General features: G+C 37.0%; 1 protein-coding gene across 3 annotated transcripts in view; it reads left to right on the forward strand.

The window, feature by feature from the left end:
• PPP3CA (protein phosphatase 3 catalytic subunit alpha) overlaps positions 1–18310 on the forward strand; it is a 282859-nt gene that overhangs the window by 216361 nt on the left and 48188 nt on the right. For all 3 annotated transcript variants that reach the window (XM_067553595.1, XM_067553578.1, XM_067553587.1), the window contains exon 6: positions 816–955. In XM_067553595.1, coding sequence (XP_067409696.1) covers positions 816–955 — 140 coding nt within the window. The remainder of the gene's footprint in view (positions 1–815; positions 956–18310) is intronic.

Genomic DNA, 18310 nt, shown 5'->3' on the forward strand with positions numbered 1-18310 from the left:
TTTTACTAAATCATTACTTATATTGCCTTTTGCTTCCTAGACAGACTGGAGAATTTGATAGACTTGTCAGCCTGATTTATACACCTATCTTTTACAGGGTGTTTATATATTGAGTTTGTGCTGAAAAATATCAATTTTTAATGTTTTTTCCTAGTTTGCAGTATGACTGTATAATTCACTAAATTTCAACACAAATTGTCTGGAAGAAAGAGGGATTCTTAGCTGCAGCTAAATAAGGTTAAAGTAGAGGTTAATGAGAGCTATGAGAGAATCACAGCAAGATGCTACAGTGCAGAGACATTGCCTCAGTACTTTAAATTTGATATTTGATATTTTTTTAATTGAAACAGAAATTTTGTTCTGGTATGACTATTGTCATGTTCCCTTAGCAAGTCCCTAGCTCCTTTAGTCAAGTTTCATGATAGCTGGAAAGTCCTAAAATACAGCAGGTCATCCAATACGTGCCGGGTGAGAGCAGGAGCCAAACAGTCGCACTTCAGTTGCACAGAATGGAACAAAATACATCTGCTCTCCTCCTCTTTTCAATGCGGAGACATGACTCGCTTGTGCTGTAGGTGCCAGCTCCATCATCATCCAAGAACCTACCATATTAAAGATGAGAGCAGCTGGAGCCCAAATGCTGTGGGCCTCAATTAGGCAGTCCCTGAAATACAAGCTTATCACTCATGTGTTTTGTATGGATGTTTTCTGAACATCGAGTTTTAACAAGTTAATATTCAATCTTTGTATATTTTTAACTTCCTAAATAATCAAGTGTAAAATGTTAGTTTTATTTCTGTCCTTTATTTTCTTAGTTAGATCGATTCAAGGAACCACCTGCATATGGACCTATGTGTGATATCCTGTGGTCAGATCCCCTAGAGGACTTTGGAAATGAGAAGACTCAGGAACATTTTACTCACAACACTGTTCGGGGGTGTTCATACTTCTACAGGTAGGGTCGCTTGCGTCATTAATTATTCTCTAAAGACTTAACTCGATTAACTACTTGGAATCATGGACATTATGCGCTTGTTTGCAATCTGCACCGTTCTTCTAATGATAACCATTTGTTAATGGGACTAGAGTCTATGTTATTACATGGGTTTTGCTTGATTTTTAAGTAAATTACATATTTTATTTGGTTTTTATACCTTGAAGTCCTAGACAACTGGGATTTATTCACCAAAATCGGTCAAATCTTTATTTGCCATTGTTGAATTGTTCTACAATTTCTGGAAATAATATTGCCTCTTTATCTTGAGAAGTTTTAAGGTAGGTTTGAATGAGGAATGTTGGTCAGTGAAAGATCTCACTATCCACTGTGCTGAAATGATAGTTAAGAGTTGATATGAAATGCTGTGTGAATCCTAAAATTCAGACTTTATACTAGGAATCTGACATAGTTGTGATAATTTGAGTTTGGGACTGTATTCTTTGCTGCTTAGTCAATATCGGAGCTGAGCAAATAATTTACTCAATGAATCTTGACTCATTTTCTGCTCTTTGGAATATATACAAGCAATTGTGATTTTTCTCAAATACTTTGCAAACTTTCAAAACTGTCAATTTGATTGTGAACAGTTCTTTGTGAGATATTCGTTATTTGAGTGTTGTTGGTTAATTGTGGTTGGTCAGCTACAGTACATGGTATTATTTCTGTTCCCTGCCTGAATGAATGCTCAAGGATTTCTGGTGCACAGGTACATGCTTTTGAATTTAAATTTTGATTTCTGTGCATATAGTTTTGAAATTGGCTTTCCAGGAATGTTCATGACAGTGAAACTTAAGTGTGCAACAATGCAAAAGGCAGCCAAAACCAGTTAATTTGAAAATCAGAGTTAATATTTTAAGAAAAATATTTTCAGTGTTTGCCCAGCTCTAATCCTCTCCTATTCCCTTCTTGGAGGGTTCTTCTTTCCTGTCCCTGACAGGAATATATAGATCACCTTCTGGTGACCTGCCTTAACTCACAGACAATAAGAATATGATTTTCAGTGTATACACATAACTCCTTATGTATTATCAGCATATATATTTCATAATGATCACGATGACCAGTGTGACACAAGCTTTCATTAAAGACCTTACATATGACAGTCTTTGGTGAACTAGTATTTAGAGATATCAGACTCGTAGATAATGATTCCTGTAATCTTATGCACCCTTCTGCCAGTTGGCACCAAGAGATTCCTGATCACACTAACTTTTTCTAAAAAACTGTGAAATGTTACTGTACATGCCTGATTTTGGTTAAGGGAGTTATCAGGCAGACTGACAACCTGTAATTTTCGCTTTTTCTTTCAGATCAAAATTTTTCAAATTTGGTGTAAAATATCTCTCCTAAGTTGGGTGGGGCTGAGGATGTGTGTTCATTGAAAATTTTAAAGGTTAAATCTTACTCTATTGTTTAAAGAGAGGAAAAGTAGTACCAACTGGGAACATAATTTTCAACAAGCGATAAGAACAATTCTTTAATTTTCTTTGTTGGTTATTAATTTCTTCTTAGGACTCCGCTTTCTTCATGCAGAATGTTTTTCCCCCCAGCCTTCTTAGAAATATAGGAGTTGCTGTAGAACAGTGGCTCTCAACCTTTCCAGACTACTGTACCCCTTTCAGTAGTCACATTTGTCTTTCGTACCCCCAAGTTAAATCTTGTTTAAAAATTACTTGCTTACAAAACCAGACATAAAAATACAAAAGTGTCACAGTGCACTATTACTGAAAAATTGTTCTCTTTCTCATTTTTACCATATAATTATAAAATAAATCAATTAGAATATAAATATTGTGTTTACATTTCAGTGGATAGTATATAGAGCAGTATACACAAGTCATATTCTGTATGGAATTTTAGTTTGTACTTCCATTGCTAGTGCTTTTTATGTTGCCTGTTGTAAAACTAGGCATATATCTAGATGAGTTGATGTACCCCTTGGAAGACTTCTGCTTACCCCCAGGGCTACATGCACCCCTAGTTCAGAACCACTGCTGTAGAGGAACGCATCTAGGCTCTGGCTTGTCCTATATCCTGGTTCCAGCAATGCTACATGTTATAGAAGAAGGTGGAAAATACTAATGCAGTGCCTAATTGTGCATTAATATACAAGGGAAAGGAAACTTCTTCCTGACACGAGCAGGTGACCAGCTTATCTCAGATGTGTAATGGTGTTTGCTATTCCTGTAACTTTGTGATAAGCATTTAATTATTTTTCACATTTACTAAGTTATTTGCCCAGTGATTACCTGTGGCAGTAAATTCCACATGGAAGTTGTGGGCTGTGTCAAATTTTACTTGCGTTTTTCTTGTAGCTCTCCAAGAAGAAGTGAGAATCTCTCCAAAACACCAACTTCACAGTTAGAAAAACATGGTTTTAGATTGTGTAGTCACTACCGCAAGACTGACTGACTGATATTTCAGAAGAGGCTGTATGCTTCAGGTATGTTTACACTGTATCTGGGAGTAAGCCTCCCAGCCCAGGTGGACAAACTTGCACTGGCTCGGCTCAAGCTAGCATGCTAAAAACAGTGTGAATGTTCCAGCTCCAGCAAAGACTTGAGCTAGCCCCTGGAGCTGAGAACCAAGGGTCAGGTGGGCTTGAGAGCCTGAACTGCTGCCCAAGTCACAATGTTCACACTGCTATTTTTAACCGAGCTAGTGCGAATTTGTCAACTTGACTTGGGAGACTTGTCTCAGCTGCAGTGTAGACGTACCCTTCTAGGTCCCTTTCTAAACCTCTTTGTGTGTTTGCAAAATATGACCATGTTCTAGTGCTCAATATCAGTTCACTAACATAACTAGGTTTCTGGACTCCTCATTGTAAATTAAGTTTATGCAAAAGTTGCATCCGAAGTGGAAAGGCCATGGATGGCAATTGAAAGGGAAAGATCAAGAAGAATTCAAACATGTGTGAATCCAACACAATTCTAGGTTATGAAGAAATGTTCATTGATAGGAAATGTTATTGTAAGTAATTCACATTTGTTTAGACATATTTGTTATAATGGCAATTTCAAATGACCTTTCTGTGATTTAAGATTATTTCCATAGATGACCTTAGCAGTTAATATAGTTTTCCAGCCTAGTAAATACTACATAAATCTACTATATTCAGCCAAAAGCTGTGTACTTATTAAGCATTTAGTCATCTTAGGAAATGGTTTTAATGTATATGAGAGAGTGCACATTACAGTAGCCTGATAATTTTTCTTAATAAGTTTATTAACTGGACAAATTGAATTTAAAATTGCTCAATGTTTTCCTTCAGAAAATCTCAAGTGTAAGAGATCTTAAAACCACTACAGCCAACACTGTCAAACGTGGGTCCCTATAGTTGTTGTTGGTAGTCCATCGCTGATGATGATGATATTGTCACAATTCTTATCTCTGGCTACGCATATGACGTTGAAGTCCAAACTCTGAACCCTGATGCACAGTCGGCCACTCTGAGGTCATGGGAAGTCCGTAAGTCCGTATCTGTGATGTTTGATGATGCAGCTCTGTGGCACCTTTCACGTGCAGTGTGGAGATGATTTTGTCAATCCCACTCAAACGTGTTACATGCTGATCTTGTCAGAGACTGCCATTGAGTCCTGTTCTGAGCCACTTGCTCAAGTTCTTTGAGATTGATGCCAGCCACTGAAGACTATTCTTCAGGTTATTTTTGAGGCGCTTATATAAACGACCCTTCTTTCTTTTGCCCTGCTTCAGCTCCTCATACAAGATGTGTTTTGGGAGACGGTGATCTTCCATTCTGGTGACATGTCCAGTCCATCTAAGTTGTGCTCTCAATAGCATTTCCTCAATGCTGCTCGTTTGCTCTCTCAACCTTAATATTGATCACTCTGTCCTGCCAGCAGGAGCACATGTGAAATTGTTCAAGCCGTTTTATGTGCTATCTATAAAGAGTCCATGTCTCAGATCCATCCAGGAGAGATGCCAGGACCACTGCACTGTAGATCTTCAGTTTGATGGAGAGACAAATGTTGTTTTGATTAAGGACTTTTTTCGGAGTTGACCAAGGGCATGGCCCTGGCTGACTTTACTGATTCTGGAGGCAATTTCCCTTTCCAGGGAACTATCAGTCAAGATGGTACTGCCCAGATATTTGAATTGATCCACATTTTTCAGCTATATGCCTTGGCTGGTGCTGGGACACTGAATGAGGAGCTGGTTGGAATAATACCTCTGTCTTACCGAGACTGATGGTGAGGCTGAAGAGCTGGGATGTTTCAGAAAACCTGTCAATGGTAACCTGAAGGTCATCATGTCTGTGGGCCATCAAGGCGCAATCATCTGCAAAAAGCACCTCAACGAAAAGTCTCTCCAGCATCTTGGTCTTAGCATTGAGTCTTCGAAGATCAAAGAGGGAGCCATCAGATGCCTATAAGTAGAGACCTAAATCCACTAATATGGAAATAAGCAAAAATTAGTTGCCTTTTTTCAGGGTTGCTGAGCGCCTGCAGCTCCCTCCATAAAGGTGACATTTAATAAATATTTTGCATCCAACAGAATTTTAGGATGTTGTTCAATGTGTGGTATTTAGAAACTGTGGAAACGTGAATGGAAAGTAGCTATTGTGACACTGTAGCCTTAAATACATAAAGCTCTTAAATGTTAAATGTTTCGCATTAAGCATTTTTAGCAATCTCTTCTTCCTTCTCCCAAAAAACAGCTACTGATGTGGCTTATTTTCCTTTATGCCTTCTAAACTTTAAGCATATCTGTCTTCTTCAGTCTTTGTCAAGTTAGCTAATGTCAGATCAAGAGAAATCAAAGTATTGATTTAATGAGGTGTTACTTATGCAGATTAGAATTTTTTTAAATATTGTTTTTAAAAATTAATACGTCATGGCCAGATTTCACCACCCTATACACACTATGAAGAGTAGTGAGTAAAGTGACCAAATCTAGCTTCATAGTTTTATATGAAAGTCTTGTATTCTTGTTTGTATGTCTTTTCTGTACCTGTCAGTAAGTGACAAAATTCACATAACAGAATCTGGCATTAATATTGGTGAATTGATGTTGTTTGAGTATATACACCTCAATTGTCCCTATGGGAGGAAACAATTGGGCATGGTCTACACTGCTGGCAAAATTCGGCGGCAGTCAACAGGAGTTACGCAAGCTACTCTGTGTAGCTTGCATAACTCCCATCAACTTCGTAACTTTCCTTTAGCGCACCATCTCCACTGTGCTGCGCCGACGAGAAATGCGTTCCTGTCAATGCAGTGCTATGCTTTTTGGGGAGGTGATTTTATTAGATCGACTTCCGGATCAACTGAGCGTGTCTTCACTTTCACTCAATGGAACTAGAAAAATCGATCAGACAGCAGCAAAGCTGCCGTCAGTGTGTACATAGCCATACCTGTTTATTTAGCAAAATATCTAAAAAATACTCTTTGGGTTTGGGTGCGTGTGAGAGAGTGAGAGTGCATTGGTTTTTTATACATTTGTGTATAGTCAGTTGCACTCTTCTGTTGATGGTCCGTTACATTTCCTGTTTCATGCGCTAGTACAATATCACTCTCAAGTGCTACTCTGGGAGAGCTCATATATACATACTCATCTCCAGGCAAACATAGCATTGTTCATGTTTCTTGAGAGTGACTCCTATACTTAGGTGGTCTTGAAGATGCCACTTGGATTTTGCATCTCAAAGGAAGTGGTACCAAGAGATGCAGCAAATAAACAGGATTAGGAAATTTTTAGAACAATTTAAACATTTTTCGTTCTGGTCCACACTGGCATTGCACATGTCAGCATTCTTACAAAATGTAAACTACTGAATCATTTACTGAATGGGACAGAATTTAAATGGTTTTTTTTTTCCTCTCATCACATTCATACAAAGCCACTGTGAGCGTATGTGGTTTTAGCTGTGAAAATTGCCATTGAATCCTTGCCCAGCTTGTTTAATTGCCTTTGTGCCAGAGCTCTGGCAGAGAGTTTTGGGAGCTCTGTTGCACTACTGTGTTTAATAAGCAGCGTCTCATCCCATGTAAAATATATCAAGTGTTTCCTATTATAAGTAAATATGTGTGCAAGCTTAAAATTAACTTTCCGTGTGTGCTTGTGCGTGTAAGACTTTTTTACTTAATGACTGTGGAGGAGCGCACAAAGAGGGCATGAGCCTGGGACAAGAGAAGTCATTTAGAATAAGAGCAAATGCTCAGGGATTTCTCCCCTCCCCTCCCCCCGCCCAAAGTATTTTTTGAACTCCACCTCTAATTGTTTGATTATTATTACTGTATAATGTTTGTACTCCAGTAATGCCTAGGGGCCATTAATGTGAATGTAGTTGGCTGCTCTTTTGTACTGGTCATTTAATTTAAAAATTTCTTTCTCATTCAAATGCTGCAAGGAACTTTAAGTTTAAAAAGCAGTCCAAAAATTCTGAAATAATCCAGAGAGATTTGAGCAAATCAGTTTGAGTATTTTAATGTAAACTATCTAGCTGAAGTTGTTACCATAGCACTATTAAGTTACCTGAGATGTCTTTCAAGGTAAACATAATGGGGTAAAATGACTGACAGGTGGAAGAGTTAAGGAGATCATTAGTAACTTCTGTGGTTGTGCTGTTATGATGGCAGCTTATGTAATTTCCAGAAAAATCCATTTTAAAAAAATATCTTGGTTGGTTGTTTTTTTTGTCATCTCCTTTTCCCATGTGTGCCCCCTGTAATCAGAAGGTGTAAACCACAAAGCAATTAGGAGAATAAACTTCAAATTAAAATCCTGATATAATTAATACTGTTAAGTATCTATGACCCAGGTTCTCTTATCTGGTTAAATTATGCTTGGCACATAACTGAGGTGCAGGGAGGTAGATAACTTTACTCCATCTTTTCACACCCCTGGTTTTGGAGCCAGCTGGGACTGGCTGAAATCTGCTCTAAATTATGCCTGGCTGCAAGTGGTTCTCATAAAAGCGATGCCAGCAGCTGGATATTTCTGGGGAGTAAAGATGTATGATTAAACCCCTTATGCTGGGGGGTCTGAAAGAGGCTGACATAGGAGGTGCTACTGTTATGTATTTTGGAAGTATCTAAAGGCTTGAACTAGGACTGGGGACCCATTTGCTAGGCATAAACATAGAACAGAAGATGGATAGTCCATGGCCAGAAGATGCTCATTCCCATAGTACATGTGTTTGAATGAACAGAAACATTTGTAAATCCAACATAAATGTTTTATATTTAAACAATATTAAATGAAAATGAATATTAAAACAGCTTAAATATCATAATATTTTAAATCAAAGCATTTATCGTGCTTAGATTCTGGTCTTATCTCTGTCTGCTACTACATAGTATGTCTTCAGCTCTTAGGATAGCTGATCCTTCCAATGCTCCACAGGGAAGTTAGGAAAGCCAGATGGCAGACATGTGAAACACGTATCTAAGCATGTTTATTGCAGAACATTGATGAAACAAAAAGCAGTTAGTGAGAAGACTATTTTCTTAGTCAACATTAACCATGTTTGTTTCCCTGTCAGAGTTGCAAAGGTGATCACCATAGTAATCCAAAATATACCTTAGACTAAGATAAATTATATATAAGGCGTTTAATCTAACACAGGTTTTGAAGAAGGGAAAATCACAGCCATGTTGTTCCCAGGAGAGTAAATCCTTTCTAACTGTCGCTAGTGTATTCTGTTCCCCGGTGAGTCAGAGCTCTTCTCTGATTCTACATGACACATAAGGTGCAGTCAGAATGCTAGACCATGCTTGAAAAGCTTGCTGGCTTTTCTCTTGACCAGCTGGGTTTTATGTTTGGCTGACTGAATTTCATCTTGGACTTGCAAACCAGGGTGAATATAAAAAGCATTTCTGAAATATATCATATATATCATTCTGCAGTAGCAAGGGGTAAAAAATGAACGTTAAATGGAAGCAGGACTCTAATGCTAAATGTTTAACTAGGAGATACTGCCTTTCTCATAGTCTTTATTTTATTAGAAGGACTCCCTGCACATCGACACAGATACCCTCCTTGTTACCCTCATCCACTTTTTCCATTTTATTCCTGGAGGGAGGAGAGAGTAGAAATTTTAAGACATTTATAGCACCAGATGCTACGTTATTTCCTGAGGGAGGGAAAATCTTGTCAGATGAGGAGTTTTATCTAAGTAAGAATTGTGGGATTTAGCCAATGGAAAACGTTTTTGGTGTTTTTTAATTGCAATTTATAGAGGTTATAATAGAGGTAGTCTACATTTTTTCATCAATATATTTTTGATGAAAAGCCATTTTTCAATCAAAACAAAAAAGTTAATAGAAAACTTTAATTTTGTTAAGGAAGTTTCTAGTTCCTTGGTAGGAAACTGAATTTTTTTTTACCAAGCACAGAAATTTATTACCAAAAATGCTTTTCAAAACAAATCTTTTTTCTGTGCTGTGGATCTAAAACTTCCATCTCTATTGGTGACCTGCATAGAGTGATAGAATTTGTTTTCTCACATTGTATTTTTAAAAATGTAGGTTTCATAATAGTCTTTTAACCCAGGTTATTTTTTAGGGTTGGAAAGTCCAGCTTTGAGAAGTTAGGAAATGCTAGAATTAAAGTTGCACATGTATTAGGTTAGTCTTTAATTACATGATCCCACACTGTCTTTTTCATAGGAGCCTGTCTTACTCCATAGAAGGAGGGTGATGAGTAGGGGAAGAATTAAGGTTGTGTAGTGAATGAGGCTGTTGTCTGAAAGACCCCTGCCTCTTTTGTTTCAGAAAATGTAAGGTGTGTAGTAAATGAGGCAGGGGACTGCAGGAAGAGAAGGGTTGGTCTTGTGGTTGAATGTCACTATGGAAAACTGGATTCTATCCCTGCCTCTGCCATAGAGAATAATAGGTGATGCTGGGCAATGGGGAAGTCACTTAAACAAAATTTTTTACAAGTGGTCACTGACAGTGGGGTGTTCATTTTGTGGGAACCCAAGCTGAAACACTTGAGTGTTCAGCACTTCTAGAAATTAGGCCACAATCGCAAGTGGTATCAGTGGGAGCTATCAGTTGTACACATGCAGTGTTATAAAAACACCAAGTACTCTGAAAATCTAGTCCCTAGGTATTTTATAGGCTTTAAGGGAAGAAGGACCATCATGATCTAGTCTGACTTCCAGCACACACCACAGGCTACAAAACCTCATTCACCCACTCCTATAAAAGGCCCGTAACCTTTGGCTGAGTTTCTGAAGTCCTCCTGCATTGATTTAAAAACTTCAAGTTATATACACTTCCAGTTACCATTTACTCTAGATCAAACCATCAAGTGACCCATACTGCAGAGGAGGACCAAAAAAACAACCAGGCTCTGCCAATCTGACCTGGGGGAAATATCTTCCCAACCCCCAAAATGGTGATCTGTTATACCCTGAGCATGTTGGCAAGACCCACCAGTGAGACAGCTGGGAAAGAATTCTCTGTAGTAACTCAGAGCCTTCCCCATCTAGCATCCCATCTCTGGCCATTGGAGATATTGTTAGTAGTGGTTGAGTAGGAGTCCCAAAATTAGTTGATATTTTTGACAATGTTGTTTTTGATTTTGCTATGCTTCAGTTCCCCATATGTAAAGCAATAATAATAATACATCTTCACCTCACAGGTGTGTTATGAAGATGAATGAATTTGTCTGTGAAGCACTTGGATGTTTTGGTGATGAACACCGTAGAAAAATACCAAGAGGAAAATAATTCTGTGTTCACTATAGGTTTTGGGTGTCTTTCAGTAAATAAGGCCTAGAGCCACATACTGAGCAATAAGTATAAAAAGAAATAATCAAATTTCTACCTATGGTGTGCACCATCCATCCAGTGCACTGAATGACACAGGAGATCTGTGGAAAATAATATCTGATTATGTAATTACACACTGACTTTCCTAACTTTTGAGTGCTTAACTTTGCAACATTAACTTCTTTCAAATGTACTTTCTGTATGTAATATCATGCAGTATCTTCAGAAAGAGGGAAAAAATTGTTCAGAGTTATTGAAAAGTTACCAGTTAACATGAAGTTGAATTTCCGAGAGGAGGAAAATCCCTCTAGCTCACATTTTGTGAGCATTAGAGAGAGAGAGAGACTGATTCTAACAGTATTCCTTTGGGAGATCATTGCTTAACTTGAGAAAACTGTTGCACAGTCAGTTAATCCTGCAGAATGAAAAAAAGGTTACAGAATTGAAAAATTAGGCCTCTTGAATTTCCAATGAGACACTTTTTAAGAGAGAAGGTTATGGAGCCTTCTATCTTCCATTGGTGCAATCAAGTAACAAAGGTAACACTCAAGGGAAATTAATTTTCTCTTTCAGTCAAACAAAAAAAAGTCAATTATACCTTAATAGCCATAGAGAGTAAAGCTCAATAGCATGCTTAACAAAACCAAAAAAATCTTCACTAAGTAGGCACTGAATATGCATAGATTTATTCCTCTTGAACTTGATACAAATTGATTTTTAGAAGTCCATGGAAATTTAAGAATTCCAATGCAATCTTTGTGATCTGTACAATATGTTCTAGGAAACAAGGTTCCTCTTGACAAACAAAAGGATATAGAATCTAAAGCAGGATTTGTGGGGGAAATATCTCTTTATGCTTCCTGTTGTTGGGGCCAAACTTTTATACTCCTCAATTTTTAGCTAAAGATCCTATTAACAAATAACATGAACACAGGATATGGGTAACTTGGAGAGCAATAAAAATCAAAACAATAAAGGAGAGAGAGAGAGTCTGTGTGTGACTGGCGACTGAAATCCTATATTTATCCTCAGAACAGGTACATTGTAGACTTTTTCCACATATTGCCCCCCAAGTGTGCCATAACCCTGAGCTGGAGAAGATGAGTGTAGAAATGAGAGGGTGGTTTCCCTCTCCTGACACTAAGAGGGCATGTCTAAACTGGAGTTGGAAGGGCTAATTTCCAGCTCAAGTAGACGTACTTGTATTAGCTCTGATCAAGCTAGCATGCTAAAATTAAAAAGTGTTCCTTTGATGACACTTGTAGTGGCAGGGACTAGATGCCCAAATGTGATCCTGTTCAAGCCCATAGGTACATACCCTTCCTGCTGCTTATGCCACACTTCTATTTGTAGTGCTTTAACTCAATGAAAGATAGTGCAGCTGTGTCTCCTTGAGCTGTAGATTACATGTCCCAGCTTCTGAATAAACATACCCTGAGACAGCCAACAGGAATGTTAATTCAGATATTTGCTTCTGTGATGTGAGCAATAATCTACTAGGTCCACTCTCACACTTCATCAATGAGAAAAGGGTATTTCCCCAGAAGGGACCGTGTGCTGACTTCATATAGATGCAGGGGAAATGAGTCCTAAAACAGTTCACAACATGAACCTTCCCAGTAGTTTTAAGGGACATTGAATTCGGTGGGAGTTTTGAGTTCACAAGGAGTGCAGGAGTGGGCCTTAGCAATGTATACTATGCGAGGAGAAAAGCTTCTTTCTCAAGAGGGAAAGCACTGTAAGCACAGAAAGTCAACCAGTTTAACAATATAGCAGCTTCACCATTCTGTAAGTTGATGACCCTGTGGACACTGATGAGGAGCCAGATGCAGCTAATGGAAGGATAATATTTTCAATTAATTAGTTACAGCATTTTGAAACTCCTGTGAATGCCATTGAAATGGAAGTAGGGACCCACCACAGTTGTTTTATTTATTTTTTACAGTTTTCAGTACAGCCTTTTTTTAATGCAATACTTAATACTAGGATGAAAGAAATACTATAAAGAAAATAGAATAGGCAAGAAATTACAAACAGCTGCATTGATAATGAATGTATTCAACTGTCTGTCAGATTTTCCGTTATAAACCCCAATTGCCAGGGGTTAATGTCTAAATTCATAAACAAAATATACATACTCACTCACTCACTACTGGTTTTAGTGGCAGCCAGTCAGCATTTATAGGGCATTTCAGTCACCAATCCTATTTGATTTAAGCTCTTTTATAAATGCACTCTTTGTAAACCATTTTAAATACAAAACATGAGGAATGTTTCTGTAAAGGGAGTGGAAGGCAGAGAGGTCATGTCTGAAGTACCGTTCTGTTTGGGCAGTAGGTCCCAAGTAATGTTCAGCTCAGAAGTCAGTCTTTATCCAAAGATGAACAATCCTGCCAGATTCACCAGTTCCTTGTGTTCTAAAGTAATTAGAAATAGGTATCAGTGTTTTCCCTTGAGGAGACCTGAGGGGAGATTAAGTTTTCACCAGTGTGATTTTTCACTCTGTCTCCTCTGTATAAAATCATGGGAGACTGATCATGCATCACTGTGAAGACTGAGACATCTCAAAAAGCCCATATCAGATTAAATATTGACCAAGAGGGGTGTGATGAATTTTTGAAATTATGGTATTGAGCACAACTGAGTTCTGTTAGTATGTTTGCTTCACAGTGGCCTTAATACTTTGCACTTAGGGATCTAAGCCTCACAAGTAATCCAGTGAAGTAGGTAAATGGTAAATATCCTTATACTAGAGATGAAAGAAATGTGAGGTTCAGATAAGTTGTGACTTGCGTTAGGTCATGCAATAAGTCACTACCAGAACAAGGATTAAAACACTGGTTTTCTTCCTGCTAGAATTTCCTTAATCCAGTAAACCAAAGGTTTTCAAACTGTGATCCCAGGATCACTACCTGCATGTGGATTGCTGGCTGGTCATATTGTGCTGGTTCTTGTCTTTGTTTCCAGCTGATAAATTGTGTTAAAAGACAATAAAAAACTATTAGTACTTCCCTTAATATTACTCTTTTATGTGAACAACTGCTGTAGTTGCTACAGGACTGTGATGTGGTTGTAAATGGAAGCTGAGGAGGTCCTTAAAATCACAAATGGAAGGGGAGGACCCATGAGTCAATCTCTTTCATAGCCTACACTATGAAAAAGTTTGAGAACCCTGGCACTAGACCACTGGATATAATTATATTTACATATAATATTTAATTGGAATGCCGTAAAGCATAAATAAATAATCTTCATTAATTGCTATATAACTGCAAAATATTATTTTAAGCTAGTGATTCTCAAAGGTGGGAGGAGAACTCTAGTGTTCCAGAGGCTCACAGTTGTGAGCTAATTTCCTTTGTCATATGTCATCTAGTGCATTGCTGCCTCTTCCTCAAAAATTTGCACTCCATGACACATTTCATTTTGGGAAACCCTGGCAAAACCACAGCAGATTTTGTGAAGAAGTACCCTGAACTTCATAGCAGCATATTTAATAACGACATTGAAGGATTGGAGCCAAAGTGATTATAATGGGCTTCTTTGACCCTATCCTTCCCATCACCTCATGTTGGTTACTTTTCTAAGCCTTTGTGGTGTTCTTCCTTCTATGGTACAGAGGGCTGTTCTATACTTACCAGCAAATTCGGTGGCAGACAGCAGGAGATACGCAAGCTACATAGAGTCGCTTGCATATCTTACGTCGACTTCCTAAAGTCCGCTCTGTGCGCCATCTCCACTACGCTGAGGTGAAGGGAAATGCATACCCGTCGACGGAGTATTACTCTTTTTCTGCAGGTGGATTTATTAATTTGATTCCCAGATCAATTGAGCGGGTCTTCACTTCCGCTCAATCGAGCTGGATAAATCAATCTGACAGCAGCGAATTTGCCACTGTAAACATACCCTGAGGGTTAGTAAGAACTGGGAAATACTATGGAAAATGGAATTACTGTGGAAGCCTAATGTTCAGTTTTTAGTAGTGCTCAATCTATTTTGTTTATTTTTCCAACAGTTAAATTAAATAATTTACTTTCTAAACAATATTTGAAGTTTATTCTGTAAAGTAGTCTCCCTTATTTTTATTGGTTGCTGTCCATAATAGCCATAGTGAAAAGGTCACTTTTATGATAAATAATGCCACTTTAAAATTGCCCTTTTTAAGCATTGATTGCTGGAATGAACAGTTCTCTTATGCAGTTCATGCCGTGGTTAATATGTCTCTTTATTTGACAGTTAAGGCAATAGGAGGCAAAGATGTGTGGTGTTGCAAATCGCTTCTCTCTTTTTTTTTTTTTTTAAGATTAAAAGGTCATATTTATTCCAATAATAATGAAGAACACATTCCAGACTAAATTACTATGCCATAATTAAAGACTATAGACTGGATATGTAAGCTATTGAGTACAGGTGGGCAAATAACAGATTTTTCAGTATGTTGGCAATTAAAATAAATAAAAATTTTCTGGTCACACTAACAATGAAATATTCTGAAATTATTGCCAAATTGAAATGATGAAGAATATTTTGGTTTGGGTTGAACAAAGCCTTTTCTTTTGATTGCAAGCATATTATGTTTTCAACATTTTAAAATATAAAAGGAAATTTCAAAACAATGTTGTTTTGAATCAAAAATAGAAATGTTAAGTTTGAAAAATGTCCAAATGGAACCTTTGACTGTTTTTCAGAATTGTTTTACGTTCTTCTCTGTCTCAAACAATTTGGCAAAATCAACTTGAATTCATGAAACATAGTGTTGCTGTATCTGTGTTTTTTCCACGAAAAATATTTTGGTTAAAAAGTTTTGCTTAGCATCACTATTAATTACTTGACAGTTGATGCATTGATGCCTCAGGAACTCGCTCCGCAATCCTGTGTGTACTGTTGCATGCTGTACTTGAAAGACCACAAATATTGCTATCATTATCTACATTTCACCAGAATTTCAGGTGGAAGCAGAATATTATATAATTGTAGGGAACCCACTGGGGTTCAATATGAGTAGTTGCTGTTGCAAATCATGGCAACATGACAAAGGCACAAAGCAGTCATCTCTGGGTTATGATGACATCTGTCAGCTGAGAGGTTGGTAACAGGTTCCTTTCTGAATGTGTTGGTGTGATTTGTGTTGGAGAGCTCCGGGGGCCTAAAATCTAAATCACAATTTTTCACACCAGTTCCTTTGAGTATTCACTTAGTGCAGTAGGGTTTGAGGGTTCTACATCTGAACTTTCTAAAATTGACTCTAAGATAAAAATGAAAAGCAGGTATAGTTCTTGGTGTGAGAAGTTCATAGAAGAATGCAAAAGAGAAAATTGCACAGTCCAGTTTCCAGTATAAACTCAAAATTCAGATTAAACCATAGAATATAGATACATGTACTAAAAACTGAAACAAAAATGTTGAAAGAATGTATGTAATCTTAATATGGCTCTCCTTAATCCCAATAATGTATTAACAAAACTGTAATTTTACTAATTGACATCAAGTGACATTGAGATTTTTAAAATTACTGTTACCCACCTTTTGTAAAGCGATTCTGTTGAAAGGTTTTATACTAATGTAAAGTATTATTATTTCAGACAGTCCTATCTGCATGGATAATATTGTGTATCCAGTGTGGAGAAAGAGAAGATTCTAGAATTAAAGTAAATTCACCAAGAATAAATGTTTAAATCCTCTTTTTTTAATCTAATTTAGATGTCCTTTAATAAAATAAGATACCCAAAATATATTTTAATATATTTTATTTCATTGACCCAAATTTTAAAAAAACAACTCTAGGATGTATCCTTATTGTGTCATATAGACATTGTTACTGTTAATAGTTGTTAATATTGTTAATAGAAAAAGAGATGCTGTCATTAAGACTGTTATCTCATCAAAGTCCAGTAACCATGTTACTATAATATTACATATGGAATGACATTTCTATAAGTCAGTATCACTACCATATACTACCCACTGATTTTCTCTTTCTTCCATTCTCACACTAGTGTGTCTTGGAACATATTTTTATTAAGGAGTTTAGAAAGGAAAATAATTATCGGGTATGATGCATTTTGCTTAAAGTCCAAAGCAAAGTGACTCAGACAATCACTTTTAGAGAATTTAAATCATGTAAAGTGCTTTCTATTGAAAAGTATATGGTTTGTTCTTCCAAGTGGCAGCTTTGTTCAGCTGCTGAGTTTGCATCATTCAGACTGCTGGACATTTTCTGGAAGAGTTATAATTCCAAGAGAGCCGCTAGGTAATCAGACCTCATTGGGTTTTCTAAATATTTTTTATGGAAGTTAATACAATTAAAAGACAATGAAAGTCTAATTTATATTACAGCATATTACATTCCTTGCAATCTAATGCGTTTGATATCGTGGTGGTGTTAGAAATGTAATGACAATAGAATTGTTTGTTAGAGGGAAACCTGGAATGAATTTCTTTCCATGATTAGTCATAGCATTTAAAGCCAGAAGGGAACACCAGATTTAAGTAGGTGAAATACAGAAATATTTTTTTTCGTCTCAAAAGTATTCATGGTGGAATCTTAATCTCTCCCCATGCCAAAACAGATTTATCAGAGATGTTGTGGTATATATTCTAATACATTCAGCAATGCAGGTATGGAAAGCCCATATCAACTATATATTATTTGTTCCCAAAAAGTTGGTATTCTGCATGTGTATAGATTCCATTGCAATACATTAACTTTGTTAGCATCTGATTTGAGGGGGAGTGTTCATGGAGTAACTTATTACTAAACACAAATGGGGGTGACAGAACTGGGCCTGTTGTGGTTCCATACAGAAACCTCTGAATTATAGTGGCTGGATTTTAAAGGTATTTAGGCACCTAAAAATGTAGATAAGCACTTTTGAAAATAGCACCTAGGAGCCTAACTCCCAATCAATAGCACCTAGATGCCTGTCTCCACCTTTAGGTTTCTAAATACCTTGAGTGAGCTGGTGTGTTTGACTGTAACAGCCAGGTTACAGGTTTTAAATTTGTTTACTGAGTACTCTTTTTAATCTAGTTGGATGTAGTGAGTGTAATCGACATAAAACATGGAAGTACAAAGACCACTGAATTAATGATCCAGTACGTTAGTCCTTATTCAAGTAAATCACAGTGCAGGATTCGGCTTTAAATTGCCATTCAAAATGTTCATATGACTTTACCATGTTCATATATTTTGGGAATTACTTTAGCATTACCAAACTATTTTTAAATGAAATACAGTGAGTGCATTGTACTTAATTAATTAATACTTACATATATAAAGCTAGATGCTGCCACCTGTACTCATATGAAATAGTAATAAAATGTGTGAGACTATTTGCACATTGAAGTACTAAGCCATGTGAGTAAGGGTGGCAGAATCTGGCCCCTTATATTTTACATTTTCCAAATGCAAAACAAATATTAAGATCTTTCCCTAAACAACAGGAATGCAACTGTTAGCAAGTGTAAAATAGATACAAAGTAATGATCTAACACAGTATTTCCAGTTTATTAAAAATTGTGAACTGTTACAAATACAGTTGTATGCAACTGACATTTTTCACCAAATGTCACAC

The sequence above is a fragment of the Emydura macquarii genome, unplaced genomic scaffold, assembly GCF_026122565.2.
Source record: "Emydura macquarii macquarii isolate MOO-44397 ecotype Brisbane River unplaced genomic scaffold, CSIRO-AGI_Emac_v2 contig_302, whole genome shotgun sequence".
NCBI classification, from domain to species: domain Eukaryota; kingdom Metazoa; phylum Chordata; order Testudines; family Chelidae; genus Emydura; species Emydura macquarii.